This window comes from Lissotriton vulgaris, chromosome 4_1 (genome assembly GCF_964263255.1).
Source record: "Lissotriton vulgaris chromosome 4_1, aLisVul1.2, whole genome shotgun sequence".
NCBI classification, from domain to species: domain Eukaryota; kingdom Metazoa; phylum Chordata; class Amphibia; order Caudata; family Salamandridae; genus Lissotriton; species Lissotriton vulgaris.
In genome coordinates, this window is record NC_141691.1 from 1,535,893,744 (window position 1) to 1,535,912,243 (window position 18,500).

The 18,500-nt window shown below is 42.3% G+C and overlaps 1 protein-coding gene across 3 annotated transcripts in view; it reads left to right on the forward strand.

The window, feature by feature from the left end:
* Positions 1-18,500, forward strand: part of UBXN2B (UBX domain protein 2B) — a 373,909-nt gene that overhangs the window by 126,929 nt on the left and 228,480 nt on the right. For 2 of the 3 annotated variants that reach the window (XM_086965773.1, XM_086965775.1), the window contains exon 3: positions 12,558-12,626. The exons of the other annotated variant lie outside the window; for it this stretch is intronic. In XM_086965773.1, coding sequence (XP_086821899.1) covers positions 12,558-12,626 — 69 coding nt within the window. The remainder of the gene's footprint in view (positions 1-12,557; positions 12,627-18,500) is intronic. 3 annotated transcript variants of the gene reach the window in all.

Genomic DNA, 18,500 nt, shown 5'->3' on the forward strand with positions numbered 1-18,500 from the left:
CTGTAGCAGCACTCAAAACGGCCCCCAACCACATGGCCTGTCCATCCACAACAGGCCCAAAAAACGAAAATCACAGAAAAATCAGCACAATGTAATGTAATGTATGTATACTTGTAAAGCGCACTGTTACCTCGTTACGTGGTGTCCTGGCGCTGTATACCGCTGGGGAACCCGTCCTGGCTTTCCCTGTTAGAAGGCACCCCCAAGGTGAAGCCAGGCATCCCCGGCGCTGCTGGGGCCGTTGTGGAGATTAAGCAAGCTATTGCCCAGAGTTGCAGAGTGGGACCCATGGTTAGTGTAGGCACCTAGGCGAGAATTATCGAGTCCGCGGACATTGACCCAAGACCCTGCCGCATCAGGAATTGAACCCTGGTCCCGGGCCGACTTCTGCTTCAGGGTCTGCCCCTTCTAACCAGTGAGCCACACTTCTCCACTGAAAATGGCCCCCTCCATCACAGCACATGGCCAGGGCCTGTAGCAGCACTCAAAATGGCCCCCAACCACATGGCCTGTCCATCCACAACAGGCCCAAAAAACGAAAATCACAGAAAAATCACCACAATCCCATGCCATGATGTTTAAATTCAAGACAACCCACAGAAAGACTAGGCACATGCACCACTCACTACCCCTGGGCCCTGGGCATAATGGATGAAAGCTAGGCAAAATGGGTGCAGGCCTGAGAACACTCCCTGCATTCAAAATGGCCCCCTCCATCACAGCACATGGCCAGGGCCTGTAGCAGCATTCAAAATGGCCCCCAACCACATGGCCTGTCCACCCACAACAGGCCCAAAAAACGAAAATCACTGAAAAATCACCACAATCCCATGCCATGATGTTTATATTCAAGACAACCCACAGAAAGACTAGGCACATGCACCACTCACTACCCCTGGGGCCTGGGCATAATGGATGAAAGCTAGGCAAAATGGGTGCAGGCCTGAGAACACTCCCTGCATTCAAAATGGCCCCCTCCATCACAGCACATGGCCAAGGCCTGTAGCAGCACTCAAAATGGCCCCCAACCACATGGCCTGTCCATCCACAACAGGCCCAAAAAACGAAAATCACAGAAAAATCAGCACAATCCCATGCCATGATGTTTAAATTCAAGACAACCCACAGAAAGACTAGGCACATGCACCACTCACTACCCCTGGGCCCTGGGCATAATGGATGAAAGCTAGGCAAAATGGGTGCAGGCCTGAGAACACTCCATGCATTCAAAATGGCCCCCTCCATCACAGCACATGGCCAGGGCCTGTAGCAGCACTCAAAATGACCCCCAACCACATGGCCTGTCCACCCACAACAGGCCCAGAAAACCAAAATCACCACAATCCCATGCCATGATGTTTATATTCAAGACAACCCACAGAAAGACTAGGCACATGCACCATTCACTACCCCTGGGGCCTGGGCATAATGGATGAAAGCTAGGCAAAATGGGTGCAGGCCTGAGAACACTCCCTGCATTCAAAATGGCCCCCTCCATCACAGCACATGGCCAGGGCCTGTAGCAGCACTCAAAATGGCCCCCAACCACATAGCCTGTCCATCCACAACAGGCCCAAAAAAACAAAAATCACAGAAAAATTAGCACAATCCCATGCCATGATGTTTAAATTCAAGACAACCCACAGAAAGACTAGGCACATGCACCACTCACTACCCCTGGGCCCTGGGCATAACGGATAAAAGCTAGGCAAAATGAGTGCAGGCCTGAGAACACTCCATGCATTCAAAATGGCCCCCTCCATCACAGCACATGGCCAGGGCCTGTAGCAGCACTCAAAATGGCCCCCAACCACATGGCCTGTCCATCCACAACAGGCCCAAAAAACGAAAATCACAGAAAAATCACCACAATCCCATGCCATGATGTTTAAATTCAAGACAACCCACAGAAAGACTAGGCACATGCACCACTCACTTTCCCTGGGCCCTGGGCATAATGGATGAAAGCTAGGCAAAATGGGTGCAGGCCTGAGAACACTCCCTGCATTCAAAATGGCCCCCTCCATCACAGCACATGGCCAGGGCCTGTAGCAGCACTCAAAATGGCCCCCAACCACATGGCCTGTCCATCCACAACAGGCCCAAAAAACGAAAATCACTGAAAAATCACCACAATCCCATGCCATGATGTTTATATTCAAGACAACCCACAGAAAGACTAGGCACATGCACCACTCACTACCCCTGGGGCCTGGGCATAATGGATGAAAGCTAGTCAAAATGGGTGCAGGCCTGAGAACACTCCATGCATTCAAAATGGCCCCCTCCATCACAGCACATGGCCAGGGCCTGTAGCAGCACTCAAAATGGCCCCCAACCACATGGCCTGTCCATCCACAACAGGCCCAAAAAACGAAAATCACAGAAAAATCAGCACAATCCCATGCCATGATCCAGCCCCTCCATGATGTTTAAATTCAAGACAACCCACAGAAAGACTAGGCACATGCACCACTCACTACCCCGGGTGAAAAGGCCACAACAGGCCCAAAAAACGAAAATCACCGAAAAATCAGCACAATCCCAAGCCACCCAGCCCCTCCATGATGTTTAAATTCAAGACAACCCACAGAAAGACTAGGCACATGCACCACTCACTACCCCGGGTGAAAAGGCCACAACAGGCCAAAAAAACGAAAATCACAGAAAAATCAGCACAATCCCATGCCATGATCCAGCCCCTCCATGATGTTTAAATTCAAGACAACCCACAGAAAGACTAGGCACATGCACCACTCACTACCCCGGGTGAAAAGGCCACAACAGGCCCAAAAAACGAAAATCACCGAAAAATCAGCACAATCCCAAGCCACCCAGCCCCTCCATGATGTTTAAATTCAAAACACCCCACAGAAAGACTCAGTGCACCCACCACTGAGTACCCCTGGGCAAAAGGCCCCAAAACAGCCCAAAAATCGAAAATTCCAAAATTGTACTTGCAGCAACTGTAATGCCCCAAACAAACTTACTTGTGAAATTTCTAATCCAAAAGTGATCCAAAGAAAGTCAAAAAGGCCTCAAATCCAAATATCCAGCAGCATCCACAAAAAGTAATCCTTCCCGCTCCAGATCCAAATGAAAAGTGACCAGGAGATGGACAAAGCACTGGGAGGAGCCTGCTGGACAGGAACAGGAAGTTGAAGACTGTGGGGCACTTCCTTCCTCCCCCCCCCCCTCCCCAAAATGGACTCCTCGCAAAAAAAGTGCAGGCAAATGTCAACCTAAGGAGTTATTCAGATAAAAATCAGCATTTCAAGAAGGTTTATGCTGCTTGCTGGTGGATTTCTTGTGCAGAATTGCAAATTTTATATTTTCGCGTGTGCGAGATTATTGCTGCTCGCCGCATCTCAAAGCTCGCAATTGCGAAGACGTGATCACGGCGTACTCGCGTCGTTGGCAAGCCGCGATTACGTAATCGCGCTTGCCAAATTCCCGCAGGATCCCGCAGCAAGATCCAAAATGGCGCAGCACTCGCAAAATATCAAGAAAAGTAACTCGGCAAATGATGATAAACGCCGCGCGCCGCAAAATTGTATCACCAAGAAAAAAAAAATCCGCTGCGTGCAAATTTGCGGATTTTGCGGGAAATTCGCAAATCTCGTGGATTGCGAATTTACCGAAAATCCGCAAAATCCGCGAGCGTAACGGATTTTCCGCCCATACTTACTAATGTGCTCAGGGTAAACAGGGGGATGTAGTGAAACAAAACATAAGTTCTGATGATTGGGATATACAGGCCGTAGAGGCATTGTTTTCTGATTTGAAATATTATGCTGCCTTTGATGCTGAAGATTTGTACTTGGAATCTGCTAATTATGGTGAATTATTTTGCTTCCAACATTTTGACAACCATTATCTGCATAAAACAAGTTCCAGAAGGAGTACTGTAAATTATACACAGTGGGAGCATTGCCCAGCTCCTTTACAAGGCAGTTCGAGTACTTTTTTGAAAAAGTACACTTATTTTACCGACTTTAATCAGTCCAATCCCGAGTCTTTTTATTATAAATTGACACAGAAGTCCATGTCCAAGGTTAGACTTACTGATGCTAAATTATTATATTCGAAGTCCTTTCTAGACAAGTTGGCTGTAGAAGGCTACGAATTATGGAAGGAAATAATTGACCTTAAGTCCGTTTGGGGTTCTAAAAGTTGGCAGGTACATGGCACTGAGGCTTTGCACCGTGCATCTCTCATCCCAAATCATATGTTGTTTTTAAATTCTACCATTTTTCAAACCACATGCTTTGGATTGGCTACTTCTAAAAAATGAAATTCTCCTGCCATACCTGATTTGGAAGAATTTTCTGGTTGGAGTAATAATACAGATTTTTCTATTAGAGAGTTACAAACTTTTTTGCAAAATTCGTCATATAATATATCCAGTTTGAATCCAAAGGGTTGGCTAGTGTGGCACAGAAGTGCAGATTCCTGTCAACGTCGTTTTATGGGTTTAACTGATGGCTTTACCCAGGTTAGGCCCGATCCTCGTTTTGTAACTGACCATTCTGTCACCACTTATTCGGTAGGCAAATTATATCAGAACTGGCTCAAACATTCTACTTTGGCATCGGTTAAATTGCATCTATCCAAGCTGACAGATGAAGTGGATTTGAATGATTTCATAAAAGGTCCGGCTAGTGGCAGATCAAAAAGATGGATATATGCGATTTATAATGAAATCTGGATAACTTCACAGATTGAGGCGGCAAAACGCCTTAGGGCCATTGATCAGGCTAATCTAGAAAAAGTGCTTGCAGTTGTATATAATAGCATTAATATGCTTTCTTCCCGCATTTATACTTTGGATAATATTGTGTCTTCTGTTGTTGATATTGTGCAAGATGAATTATCTGTGTTATACCATGGTCAAAATCAATTGCGTTCCATTATGCAATTTGCATAGACCCTGCAGACACTTAAGTCTGGAAAAGTGCCTTGGAATCACATGAACGTGTCCTCCCTATTTGCCCCGTTTAATTTAACTGAAAAAACAACGCTTACTTTCAATGAGGGATGCGTCTTTTTCTATGTTACACATTGAAAGGCTGGAGTCCTTACCGTTTTTTGTGGCAGAAGACACTGCCGCAACGTGGCTTATCCACGGGTTAATCACACTACCATTTGCTTTATTTGAATTTACAAATTGTATGCAATATATTGCGATAGGCCGATACGAGCCCTTTGGTAGTGCATATCTGCACGAGGCCTGGCCCCTTCCCTTTACATACAGATGTCTAAAAGATGGGAAAGAGATTTATCTTAAAGGGGAGGAGTGCACCGAAACACCAGATCACTCGTTAATGTGTAGACATATCCAATTACATGGTTCCTTTAATCAGGAACGCCCGAATTTAGCCTGTGTTTTGAAAGGTACACCGGTTCCCGCAATCGTAGCTACTTTCACTTTACTGGCGAACTGTAGTTATTTACTTGTGAATAATGAAGATTGTTGTGGGTTAATTAGAGGCATTGCTTATGTGGTAACTGTATCTGAACGTGTGGTTTGTTGCAAAAATGTTCTGTATCCTCCTCCGCATGGGAATTCAGATTTTTCCATCTGGCCGCGAATCCCAACCTTGACGGCAGAGTTCAATGGAATGAGTAGAATAAGAGCCCTTTTGTCTCAAAAACAAGTGGCCCTGAGTTCGGCTCGTGAAACATTTGTCCTTCACATGGCCAACACCCGCACAGAGGTGCAGGCCCTATTGAATACTGACTTGCCATTGCATTTCAGCCAGATGATCCATTCAATCTTTAATGCGTTCTCCATTTCTGGCCTTGCACACTTTTTAAAAATAGTTAGCTGTGGTCTTGTGACTTCATTTGAGAAGATATTTGGAGTCATTCCTGCTTTCTTCCATTCAATATTCTCAAGCTTATTTGGTGGATTTCCTGTTTTGCTGGTGCTGGCTGCAGGCGTTCTGATTATATTTTGTTTTATTAAAAATGGATGCCTGTCCTGTGTTACACGCCGCACAGCCAAACCTGGCACTGTCCCGCAACAGGATGCTTGAATACTATGGCACGCTGCCGCTTGCGACCTTAAGCACGGCATACGGATTATCGTTTCGATTTTCCTATTTCACATGTGTCCAGCCTTTGTTTCATTGCCTAAGCTGCGATTTCGACTGGGCCCTTGATTTGTGTCTCTGCAAGACGGTGTCTCCTGGCGTCGATTTTAATCAACTGATGAGTCCCATTGTTGCTCACGAGGTGGTTTGTTTTGGCGGAAGGATTATGGCCATGGCAGCGATGCATGGACTAATGGGTCGTTGGAACATACTCGCAGCAGCGCAAGATTTCTTGTCACAAAGCTTTATTGAGAACCCACCAAGTTGTCCTCTGATGATGCTAGAGGCTCCGGTGCTTGAAGAGCACGTATGTTCTTTCCAACTATTAAATTGGATGGCTGAACTGTTTTCGGATGACGACAGTGACTTCATGCTGGAAGCTGTTGCTGCTTATTTTGCATATTCAGTCCTGTCCTGAAAGCTTTCGACTCTTTTGAATGATAGTCCGTTCTTAATTGCAAAATTTTTTTGAAAATTATGTGTGATATTTTTCGTTACCCAGACCTATTGACTTGAGCAAACATGAACATTTTCTAGATTGGTTTACAAATGCGTTTTTCAATCAATTTTTATAATTTGACCTGGCTCATTGTTCTTGAACTCTGTCTTCTTGATGTGCCCCGTGCCTTATCTTATCTTAGCGGTGCTCAGATCATGGGGGGATGTCATATAGTTACTGCTTACCTATATACCGTGTTAAGTTAGCATGAGCTTATTAAATGTTTAAACGCCATTTTACCTTTTGCTGCTTCTGCACACAACACATAATTGTTGCTTTAGATTTCAGCCTAGAAGAGCGTTGTGATTTATACGAGAATAATATGTTATTGCTCTGATAACATTGCTTAGTATACGGTGTCTGTACAGTGAGTGCTGAAACCTTGAAGATAAGTAAACACTGTTATTGTAAGGTCTGATCTTCGCACTTTCCTAGACATAACATAAATGCAACTGCTGGCAAATCTGGCTTTAGGCGCGTTTTATATTGCTTTGCACAGAACTATAAACACACTTGATGGTGCTTCGCATGAAGAGAGCTGGTGGAAGATGATGTGATCCTCTGCCACTGAGAGATTGAGGTATGGGGTTGCCCTGCTGAAGCCCAAAAAGACCTTCTTAGATATAATATAATATGCTAGTTAGGGAGGGTGAGAATTAGGTGTTGTTAACTCCTATTCATTACAACATTTTAGCATGTTGTCACCTTTTGCATTTTATGGACTAATAACTATGCTGATAACTTTGCTTCTTATAATAAGTTTGCTTGTATTATCTAAGATACTACGTTTGAGAACCCTGCATTAGTAAATAAATATTTCAAATATGCACGAGTCCTTATTTACTCCACGTTCTGGTTCGAAATGATTGTATAACGAAAGAGTGTCTATGTGTTCCACGTGACCTGAGGTATTCTAAGATCATGTTCTGGTTTGTCTAAACATTGGGAGTTTGTTATGACCAATGAGACACTTTGCTAGCTCGGTAAGGGGATTTTGGGTACTAAGGTGAGTTTTGGGCCATCCTAATTCACTGAGGTTCCAAATCTCTATGCACAGTTCTGTAGGAGAATGGAATCCCTGCTACAGTACCTGGTGGGCTAGTTGGCCTACAGGGGACCTCAGGATTGAAGAGGAATTAATTCCCTAACCTAAAACGCGCCACCGGGCGTGTTTGCACACATGTCACCTCAGGTCCCGCCCCCTTCCATCACTATTGAGCAAAATATTCATCTAAAATCAGCCGAACTACGAATTCTGATTTACTCACCTGTTATCACGAGAGACGTCAGTGCTGCACATTTGAGCCCAGTACGGACCTTGAAAAGTAAATCTAAGTGTACTTACCTGTAACTTGTATTTCCTTCCATAGGAATTTATTGTGTGGTTTTCACCAGAAATGTTTCCAAGTGTCTATTTTTGAAATGTACAAATATTCCTCTAAAATCAGCCTAACTACGAATTTCGATTTACTCTCCGGTTATCAGGAGAGACCTCAGTGCTGCATCTTTCAGCCCACTACTGATACTGAAAAGTAATTCTAACCATACTTACAGTAACTTGAATTTCCTTCCATAGGCTAACATTGACTGGTTTCACTTGGAAATTCTTCTAAGTGTGGAGTTTTGGAACTTAAAAAAATTCCTCTGAAATCAGCCAAACTACGAATTCCGATTTACTCACCTGTTATCAGGAGAGACCTCAGTGCTGCATATTTTAGCCCAGTACTAATCCTGAAAAGTAATTTTAACCGTACTTACCAGTAACTTGAATTTCCTTCCATAGGATATCATTGCCTGCTATATAAAAAATATATAAAATTAAAATAAAAATTCAATTTCAATATTTTTGATTTTTTTTTCAATTTATATTAAATATATGTTATGTAATTTAAAAAATAAAATATCTAAAAATAAATACTTTAAAACAATGTAGTAAATCAGTATAAAAAATAAATAAAAATTATTACATTTAAAAATTATCATTTACAAAACCTTTGAAATTAACTGAAAAAACCATAGGTTTCAGCCATGTTATAGTTAGGAATTAGCATTTAAAAAACCTTAGAAATTAATTGAAAAAACCATAGGTTTCACACGTTATAGTTAGCTGGACATTTCACTCATACAAAACCATTGAAATTCCCCCGTTATAGTTAGTTCAGCTAACTATAACTCGCGCGCCCGCAGTCCTCTGCTGATGACGTCACATATTACAACACTCATGACATAGTCAGTGACATCACTCATGACATCACTGATGATATCTCAAATGACAACACTGATGACATCATCCTTGTGAAAGAGTGTCAGACCTCCTCTCACCCTAATATAACCTTTGATAAACACATTCAAAAATAGAAACTAACATTTCCAAAAAATGGAGATACCAATACCAGTTACAACAACCTATTAGGTAATTCCAACATCTTTTTCAATGTGTTTATCAAAGGTTATATTAGGGTGAGAGGAGGTCTGCCATTCTTTCACAAGGGTGATGTCATCAGTGATGTCATTTGAGATGTCATCAGTGATGTCATGTGTGATGCCACTGACCTTGTCATGAGTGATGTAATGTGATGTCTTTAGCAGTGCATTGCGGGCACGCGAGTTATAGTTAGCTGAACTAACTATAACGGGGGAATTTCAATGGTTTTGTATAAGTGAAATGTCCAGCTAACTATAACATGTGTGAAACCTATGGTTTTTTTTAAATGCTAATTCCTAACTATAACGTGGCTGAAACCTATGGTTTTTTCAGTGAATATATATATATATATATATATAATTTCTGCTCACGCCGCCGTGCTTGCAAAGACTCCTGCACTCCAGGGTAAATCCAAGTTCTCTTTATTATGCTGATGCGTTTCAATCACACTGGTCTTTGTCAAAGCATTGGAAACATTGTAACAGGGTGTCCTATTTACTGTGAAACATAGTTACTAAGTGCATAGACATCGGCAAAAGACCTTCACAATACAGTGGCAGCATGCTTCTCAGTTTTTAGAAAAAAAAAGACTCCCAAAAATTAAATACAATTTTGTGCAAATTAAAAGCAAATCATAATGTATGCAACAAAAAGAAAAGGATTTTCTTCTAGTAAACTTTTCAGAAAAACTTTTTATTAGGTACTGAATATAAATACCTATTGTAATGTACTTCTCACAAAGCCATAAGCAGTCTCAGGGGTAATACTCTAGTGAATAAGTCGAGAGTAAGGCGGTACTGGTAGCCTAGCATGCCTCATCCCAGGAAGAGAGATGAATAGAGAATTCTACTGGTCAAGTGACCAAAGAAAACAGAGCGGTTGTAGTGAAAGTCACAAAGTCACAAGCAAAACAGATTTTGTATTCTAACTTCCCAATGTCCACCAGTTCATCAAAACACAGTTCAGGAGATTCGTGCAGGTTTAATTCCTAATATACGCAAGTCAAGGGCTATTGTATGGAGGAACTGCTTCAATACAAAGTTGCAAAGCAACGAGTTGGTAATGCCCTGAGGAAGACATTTTAGTTCAAACAATATTCAAATTGCTCCTCATAAGCCAAACAAGCTGAGAAGGAGAAGCTATTTCTACACCATTCAAAGAAACGGCATCCATGAGGTAAATCATGGGGAGCGGAGCAGATAAGGAAAGGGAGATCGAAGACAAAGTGAGAGAGAAAGCACGGAATTTGTGAAGAAATTGATGCACAGGGAACCAGTAGAAATTAATTAAATTCTTCAATTGTCAACCCAAATTTACATGGAGCGCCTCATCCTGATTGACGCCACTAGGGTGTTTGCTGTTGAGCGGATGATCTATTGAGATTCAAGTCTTCTGAGGGGTTATTCTCTGTCACCACCTTCAAATCTTTAGACCCTCCGTGTTACTGGAACCGTGTAAAGTATTACAATACCTGGCCATTGGATATGTCAAATCTTTGTTTCTGATGGCCCTGTGATGTTCTTGCACTCTCTTTTTGACATTAAAGATGGTACTCCCCACAAATCTTAAACCACAGGCACATACCATAACATACACTACAAAATCATTATTGCAGTTAATGAATTGTTCGATCTTGTGTTCTTTCCTACCAGTTAAAGAATTCACCCTCATATTGCTGCTATGTGTGCACACCTTGCATTTATCACACTTATGGATGCCCGCAAGTTCAGTCAGCCAAGTGCCACCTTGAATGCAAGCTGGCTCATTTAATATGTGTACTAACATGTCCTTTAATTAATTGCTTTTGCAATATGTTATGTGAGGACTAGGGCTAACCAATAGTGGGGTCCAACCTTACTAGATGCCAGTGTTTCCTAACTATGGCCTGTACTGCTGTGGAATTGGAATGAAAGGTTGTAATCATTATGATTTCCTGTCTCGTTTCCCTCTGTGATGTTGGTTTGAGCTAACTTTCTCTGTTAATCTTGCTCATTTGAGTCTGGCAGTTTCCACTACCATGTGTGTGTATCCTCTGTGATAGAATCTATTCACCATCTTTTTCTGCTCTCTTGTGTAAGTTTCTGATGTGCTACAGTTTCTCTTAGCCTTTAGTAGTTCCCCATATGGGATACTCTATTTCAGTTTTGTCGGATGGTGACTGTTGGTATGCAGGATACTATTTCCTGCTGTTGCATTCTGCTAGAACTGGCTTTACGCATGAACTTGAGATTAATTTAATTGTTAGCGATCTTATCCAAAAATTAATCTAAACTCCTTTGTGGGCCATCCCAAATCAGAAAAATATTGTCTATATATCTTGTCCACAAAGCTAGGTGTTGAGTGTATTCGTCAAAATCCTCTGACCAGCTGCATTCAGACTCCCACCAGCCCATTAACATAATATCAGAGCAATGGTGTGACCTTAACCATGTTCTTTCATGGAGATCACTACGGGAATTAACGTTATTAGTACCAACACCGATGAAAGAATAAACCTGCAATGTCAGCACAACACCGACAACTACTAAATGCATATACACCAAATTACAGAAAAGTTCTAGCTTCATACCAATGTTGCTTGAATATAAAATACCTTGAAAAAACAAGAGGCATTTGGTAAAACAGGAACAGTTTGTTTAATTAACAGTGCGGCCGGAGAACTGTCATAGGCATAGGGTCAGAGGACTGTCTCAACTTACAATCGATCTGACATGGGCTTTTATACAATTCATTGAATGCCATAAAATAGTTCCAATGATCCCTTTTTGGTAAAGAATGTGAACTGCTATCTTTGTAGCCGTAAATTAATGTATGAGGAATCCAGGTGGACCTCAACCATGCGTGGATACAATGCAGCCAGTGGGTAAGGTGTCCAGATGCCCAGCATGGGGAGCGCCTGATCACTTCGTGTACTGTGTGTGCGGTGTTCTGATTGGCTATGTGTTCCTATCTTCATGTGGCATCTGACTTTATGGTGTTTTGAAAACGTGCGTACCCCTGTGGCATGTGTGCCTTATTAGAGCCAATCTGCCTGGGCCATTGTGGTGTTGCGCCTATGTATTGGATTGATCTGGGGTTTCTTGTTTGCTTGTTTGTCTACCGGGTACGTGCCACCTCACCTGGGACATGTCAATCAGTTACCTCAGGCCTGGGACTCAGATCCTGCCTTACTACGTATTTCTGAGTTGGGTTGATGTGGAGTCATAACTTGCAAATTTGTCCATAAAGATTCATTTTTATACATGAATGTATTGTTAGTCATAAGAAATTGACTTACTTATTATTCACACCAAGATTGATTCTGTAGTGGAAATCAAATGTTGAAATCATCTGATGAAAAGTAATTGCATCCTTACCTCATACTTCTTGATTCCATTTACACTTTAAGGGTTGTAGAAAATGGATCAGAGCATTAAATAAAATATATTTTGCAAATGTTTAGCTAGGTAAGATAGGTCTAAGCGACCTTTTGAAGTGCGTATAGGCTCTTCCCTGAATATTAGATAAACCTAACATTTAATACTACGCTTTCCTACAGTTCCATAATTGCCTTCTTCAGGGATCTAAAAGAAAAGGAAATAAGCAGCTTTGATGATGAACTTGAAAGGTATGTGAACAGATATATATCATAAACCCATTTTAAACACCATCAGCGTGCATAATTTCTATCATTTTTGCAAGTGTTTGTCAAAGAAATTATTTAGCACACGTTCTGTGCTTCTGCTTTCTTCGATATTTCCTAGTTACCAAATTGTTTTGTCCTATCTTTCATGACATTCTTTTGCCTGAATTTAGTCAGAAATCAACCATGCGATGCAGAGAGGAGCTACCATGATTTAAGATGTCACCTTAACTTAAGCCAGTGGTACATTGTGGGCTCTTTTGGATGTAATCACAAACAACTTTTACAGTGGTGTCTTTCATGTCTCAGTTCCTAATTACACTCACCATATGGTGCTAACCAAATATCAATGTTACTTTTCAGCTGCATTGTATAGAATATATCAGATATATGAAACGTAAGTAATTGATATAACGGTGCAAATAATATTTAGATTGGGAAGGGATCTCCTTTATTGAGATGCCCACCCCTACGACATTTTACAGAGATTCTTTTCCCCATAAATGTATTCATTGATTTATCAAGGATATTCTTGAATCGTTGTGCTGACTATCCTACTTCTTTGTATGGGAGATTATTACCGTTCCTAACAGCTCCATTGGATACCTGGTTCCTCATTGTAACATGCCTGAATGTTTTTTCATTGTTGCCTTTTGTATAAAAGAGGCTTCCCATTCTTACTTAGCAGTGACTCCTGAATATGTATAAATTCGTATTTTTCGTGTACATAACAACTGTGTGCAATAAATGCTAAACAACTAGACGTTCAAAAGCCAGTAAGCCTCTTTATCGCCTTCTCAAGCCAACAGCAATAACTCCAACAAGTATGACAAGTTATGAATACAAACAAGAACTAGTGCAGAATTGCTGGGGGGGGGGGCACATGCTAAACACAGAGATGGCACTCACTTATTGGTACTTATGCCTCTCATCTCTATTGGGTAAGAGCCATTTTTTATATTCAAAAACCTATATTGAAATATTTAACAGAGAATGAACAATATTCATAAGAATCCACAGGAGAAGGAAATGTACAAAGGTCCAAGTAATCTTTATCACTAAATTTAACACAATATAAACTATAATATTATGACCTTCAGAATGTGAGAAATTCATTTAGCAGCAAGCACCACTCACTAAATCGAAGCCAAATCAACTGTTGGAAATGCTTTAAAGGAAACTTTTTCAGAGCAATTGACTCATTTCCACCACACACGAACTAAAGGAGCAAAACCATCTTTCAACAAGACGTAATAGCTATCACCCCTGCGACAATGAGTATTTCAAGTAGAATCTTTTCTGCTTGTAAATTTACAAACATCTGGACTTAAACAGTCCCTCTTGCAGGGAGATGTTGCTGTGGATTATGAAAATTAGCGGTACAGTTCCTCACACTTAACCTGAAAACAACTTACCAATTAAGAATTTTATGAATGCATGTTCTACATTTCCAGTAGCTTTGAGGTGGTAAAATTAACATTACCAGCAGCATGGAGTCTTGGGGAAGCTCAAAAAGGCTTTGCACAACAGGAAATTTGATTTGACAATTGCAGAAGAGGCTTAGATGACATTATTGCCTGTGATCTAACATCCGACACCGAAGGCATGTTTGATAAAATGCTGTGTTATTTAAAGACGCTCCGACACCCCTGAAACATATACTTTCCTCTAACTATTTTCATTCCTTGTATGCTGCATGCCCACCCCTATGTAGGTACCACATGATCCTCTTAATGTCAGGAAGGGTCTTAGCTAATTAAGTTTAACCAAAGAAGATTTCACTTGATTTCTGTAATTGCAACAAGAGGAGATGATCATCACACTCCAAGTCAGAATGGTCATATATTATGGGTATTGCAGTATAAGCACCATCCTTTGGAATGTATGTACCCACAGAGACCAAATATTCTTATCAGTCCAATACTTCCAAAAGGATGGCCTTCTTCGTAGAAGCTAGTTGGTAATAAACGCCAGGGAGGCCAGGGAGTGTTTGGTTTTATTCAAGACTTTTGTATTGGCTATGAGGACTGGAGAGTACTTAAGGGCAATGTGTTAGTTCACTTTCAGTAGTATGCAAAGTGGCAGGGCAGCTTTCATCCACTCTTCATTTTTTTCCCCAGCACAGGGCTGGGTGTGTTGGGTGACTTAAGCAGCCAGTTCAACCCATGATTTATATGAAAGGATCAATGATTGATTTAAAGTCTGGTATATTAAGGCCTGATTTATCTATTGCTGCTTTGAGTTTAGATAGTAAGATTCATGGCATTTGCTCTTCCAGAGAACACTGGTGTTGAGCTTCTTTATTATTTTGAAGGGATTAACTGGAAGTTGTATTGTAGGAGTGCAAGATTATAAAAGATAATAGGGACTAGAAACAGTTTGATAGTTTACCTCCACTGTCACTAGGACGAAAACAGACAGAACAATCCATGAATCAGCCACTTAGCCTAGAGTAGCAATCGTGTGGATTGGATGTAAATTGTCTCTTATTAAGTGTTCGTCCTGGCTGGGCTGAGTAGACCGGAGCTGCATTGAGAGTAGTGGAAGGGGATTTCCTGGCACCTGAATAGGCCTAGTCTGCCTTACACAATGCTGTCTTCACTTCCTGCCAGGAAGCTGGGCCAGAGAGGACAAAACTGGTTTCGACTAAGCACAGAGACTCTCTGTCACAAGAGAACAAAGGGCCATGTGTTATAAATATTGGGGCCCAGACCCCAGAATTTTAGAACTCTTGGACTCCAAAACATGCCAAGAAGAAGAGCTGGAGAAGCTGTGAGGAGAAACTACCACGTTGCTGTTTGCTTTGCTGTGTTGGCCTGCAGTGGCTGCTTCTGTCTTGGGCAGAGAAAGGTTTGGACTTGAGTTTCTGCAATTTCTTTATTTGAGTTGAGCTGTTCAAGAAGTCTCAGGAACAGCAAAGACTTCAAGTTCATCTGCTACCAGCAATGGGAACAATGTGTTTTGTGCTGCAACAGATAAAAAAGCAACCCAGCGCCGTCAGCGATGCCACTGCCGACTCCATGTCCTGAAGGCACTGCAGAGGGCACCACCCCAATCCGCACCGCAACCCTGCTCTCACCGCCATCGAGGCGCTACTTACATCGTGACCTGTGGGCACCGCACTTCACACCGCCTTCCTTCACGCCGCTGCCCTGGTGTCCTTGACGACAACACTCCATGCCGACATAGATGCTGTTGCTTGCACTGTGGTTAAAGGGCACTGCTCTTAAGTTAAAGGACGTACCGCAGCCTTGGCCTACCGACGCCGGCACCATTGACTCCAGTTTTTCAGCGACAACAGAGCTTCAGCGACACCAACACCACTGCTTGCACAGTGACCTTCCAGCACTGCTACGAGCACCGCATTACTTCGCACCGCAGCCCTGGTCTCACCGCCACTGCTGGACAATTGTCACTGAGCCGCTGCCTGCACCGTGACCTGAGGGCACCTCACCGCTGCACTTTGCACTGCAGTCCCAATGCCTGCCGACACTGGTGCTCTGAACTTCAACAGTAAAGAGTTTGATCTGCAACGCATGTGACTTCAAGGGCCCTAACCTTCGGAACCAATGCCAGCTCTTAGAGCTCAACGAGAGGTCCCCGACGCCCTGCATTTCTAAAGGTACAGTTTTGCGGATATTCCTGATGCCGTAACTGGCCTGCGGCACCACAGTCATCCAGAACTGTTTTGATTTGTTGTTCACGACATTGTGATAGCTCCGGACGGAGCTATCAACTTTAAGGAACTGTATTTTAAGTATACTTTTGATTATTGATATTTCTAAGAACTGTATGGTGGATTTTATTGTTTTTGGTCTTATTTGCGCAAATAAAATATTGGATATTTTTCTAAAACTGGTGTGTTGTCCTTCTGTAGTGTTTTCACTGTATTACTGTTGGTTATGTGCAAATGCTTCACACGCTGCCTCTGAGATAAGCCTGACTGCTCGTGCCAATCTATCAAGGAGGTGAGCAGGGGTTATATTAGGAGTGTATTCACCTTAGCCTGTCCAAGTAGGGACCCTACTTCCTAGTCAAGATAACAACCTGCCAACCAGAGACCCTCATTTCTAACAGTAAGTAATACCAACTATGGAGTATTTGATAATTATACTTGAAATAACTTCTAGAGAGTTTTCCATGTAATTGAAATGTATTATTAAGTCACTGGTGTAGTCAGTTTTGCATTAACGTACTACTGTAATTCTGCCATTGCCTGTAGACTCTCAAGGCAATAAAAAGGGGTTCAATAACTACTTTAAAATGAAGCTGCGATAGTGCCACTCTTGATAGCTTTAGAAATACTATTTAACATAACATAATCAAAATCCATAATGCTATCGCCATCCAGTGCCAACAATGCGGCAACAGTAGGGTTGGAGTGAGCCACATGGATTACATGGCAAAATGACCTAGTGCTGTCTGCAGAGACTCGCCCTTTTAAGACTTTCAGATGATCTGGGTCAAAGAACTGATTTAGTTACCCCGGTCAATCTTCCTGACCGGATCTAAGCAAAAATTTTGCAATCCTGAATAATGAGGGATGTGTTGATTACCGGTTTTCAGGATAACTATCATCGCATCACTAACTGACCCCCAATGCAAATTGAGCGAAGACTTGGATCAAATTCATACAGGTCCTGTCAGAGAAAATGCTGCACGTGTACAGTGCAGTCCAGGGACTCTACCCATCTTCAATGTATGCATTATGGTAAGAATCTCTTCAAGCATAATGGGTGCTTCCAGTTGTGATCCACATTGCTTCCACAGTCTTGGTTACTTCAGCAAATGAAAATATTTAGGCAGGAATCCTTCTGTGAGTCAGATGCTTCTCACAATATTTAGCATTGTTTCTAAAATTACTCCTAATCCTTGAAGCAGATGTCCACAGTGCACCATCTGCACCTCTGATAGCTACAAGCTTCGCATGGTCATCACTTAATACCACAGTATGGGTGATAGAACTGATGCACACTTTTAAATTTGTATTAAACAGCTGCTAGACCATGCATCCACAACGCAGTCTCATATTGCACCCTCGTCTCATCCCATGAGGCTGATAGCTAACATTGACATTCATTCCAAATGTGCTGCTCTTGGTGAGCCACTTTCTGTGTCTGAGGAAGCCATTGCACATATCTCTGAAGCCTGCAAAGTCTTGGACATTGACAAATGTAGCCCCTTTGTGTTCTTCTGTCTCCACTTGTAGGTGGTAAAGGGTCGCCACGTAGTGTCACATTTTGTAACTCTATCTCGAACAATTGCGGTGAGGTTTTCCATTTCATAGTTTAAACACACCTTCAACTGGCTGTTTCCACATCTGTGCCACGCTCACGTGCGCAGCCAACAGGAGATGAGAGAATAGCTTCCCTTGGGGAGTCGTCGTGTGGTAGAGTCTTTCCGCCCGGGTCTCCCAGGAGGATCATAAGTGGATCATGTGGCAATGAATTGCTAGTGATGGAGTGTATCGTGTGCAGGTCCTTGTCGCAAAATGCTTGAATCTGTAAACACATTCCCCACACCTCTTCTGGCATAGCTCTGAACCACTAAACCTAGTGTGAAACTGCACGGGTGTGCGGTATCAGTGTGTGTGTATTTTTTAGACGCTCTTTTTACAGCAAAGGCAGATAGGGGACTTAAGGGCCCTCTGCCAGATAGCTACTCCTGTTTCATCTGAAATTTCTATGGCTAGTTCCCCCTCCCATTCTGTCACGTAAGCATGTTTTTAGAGGGGGTGTGGGGGAGGGGGTGTCAGAATGTAGCAGTATTGCCATGATATGCTTTTACAACGAATGTTAATGAGGTATAAGGCTTCATTAGGCGTTTCCTCCCTTTGCATGGCTAAGCAAGCTGGATTCC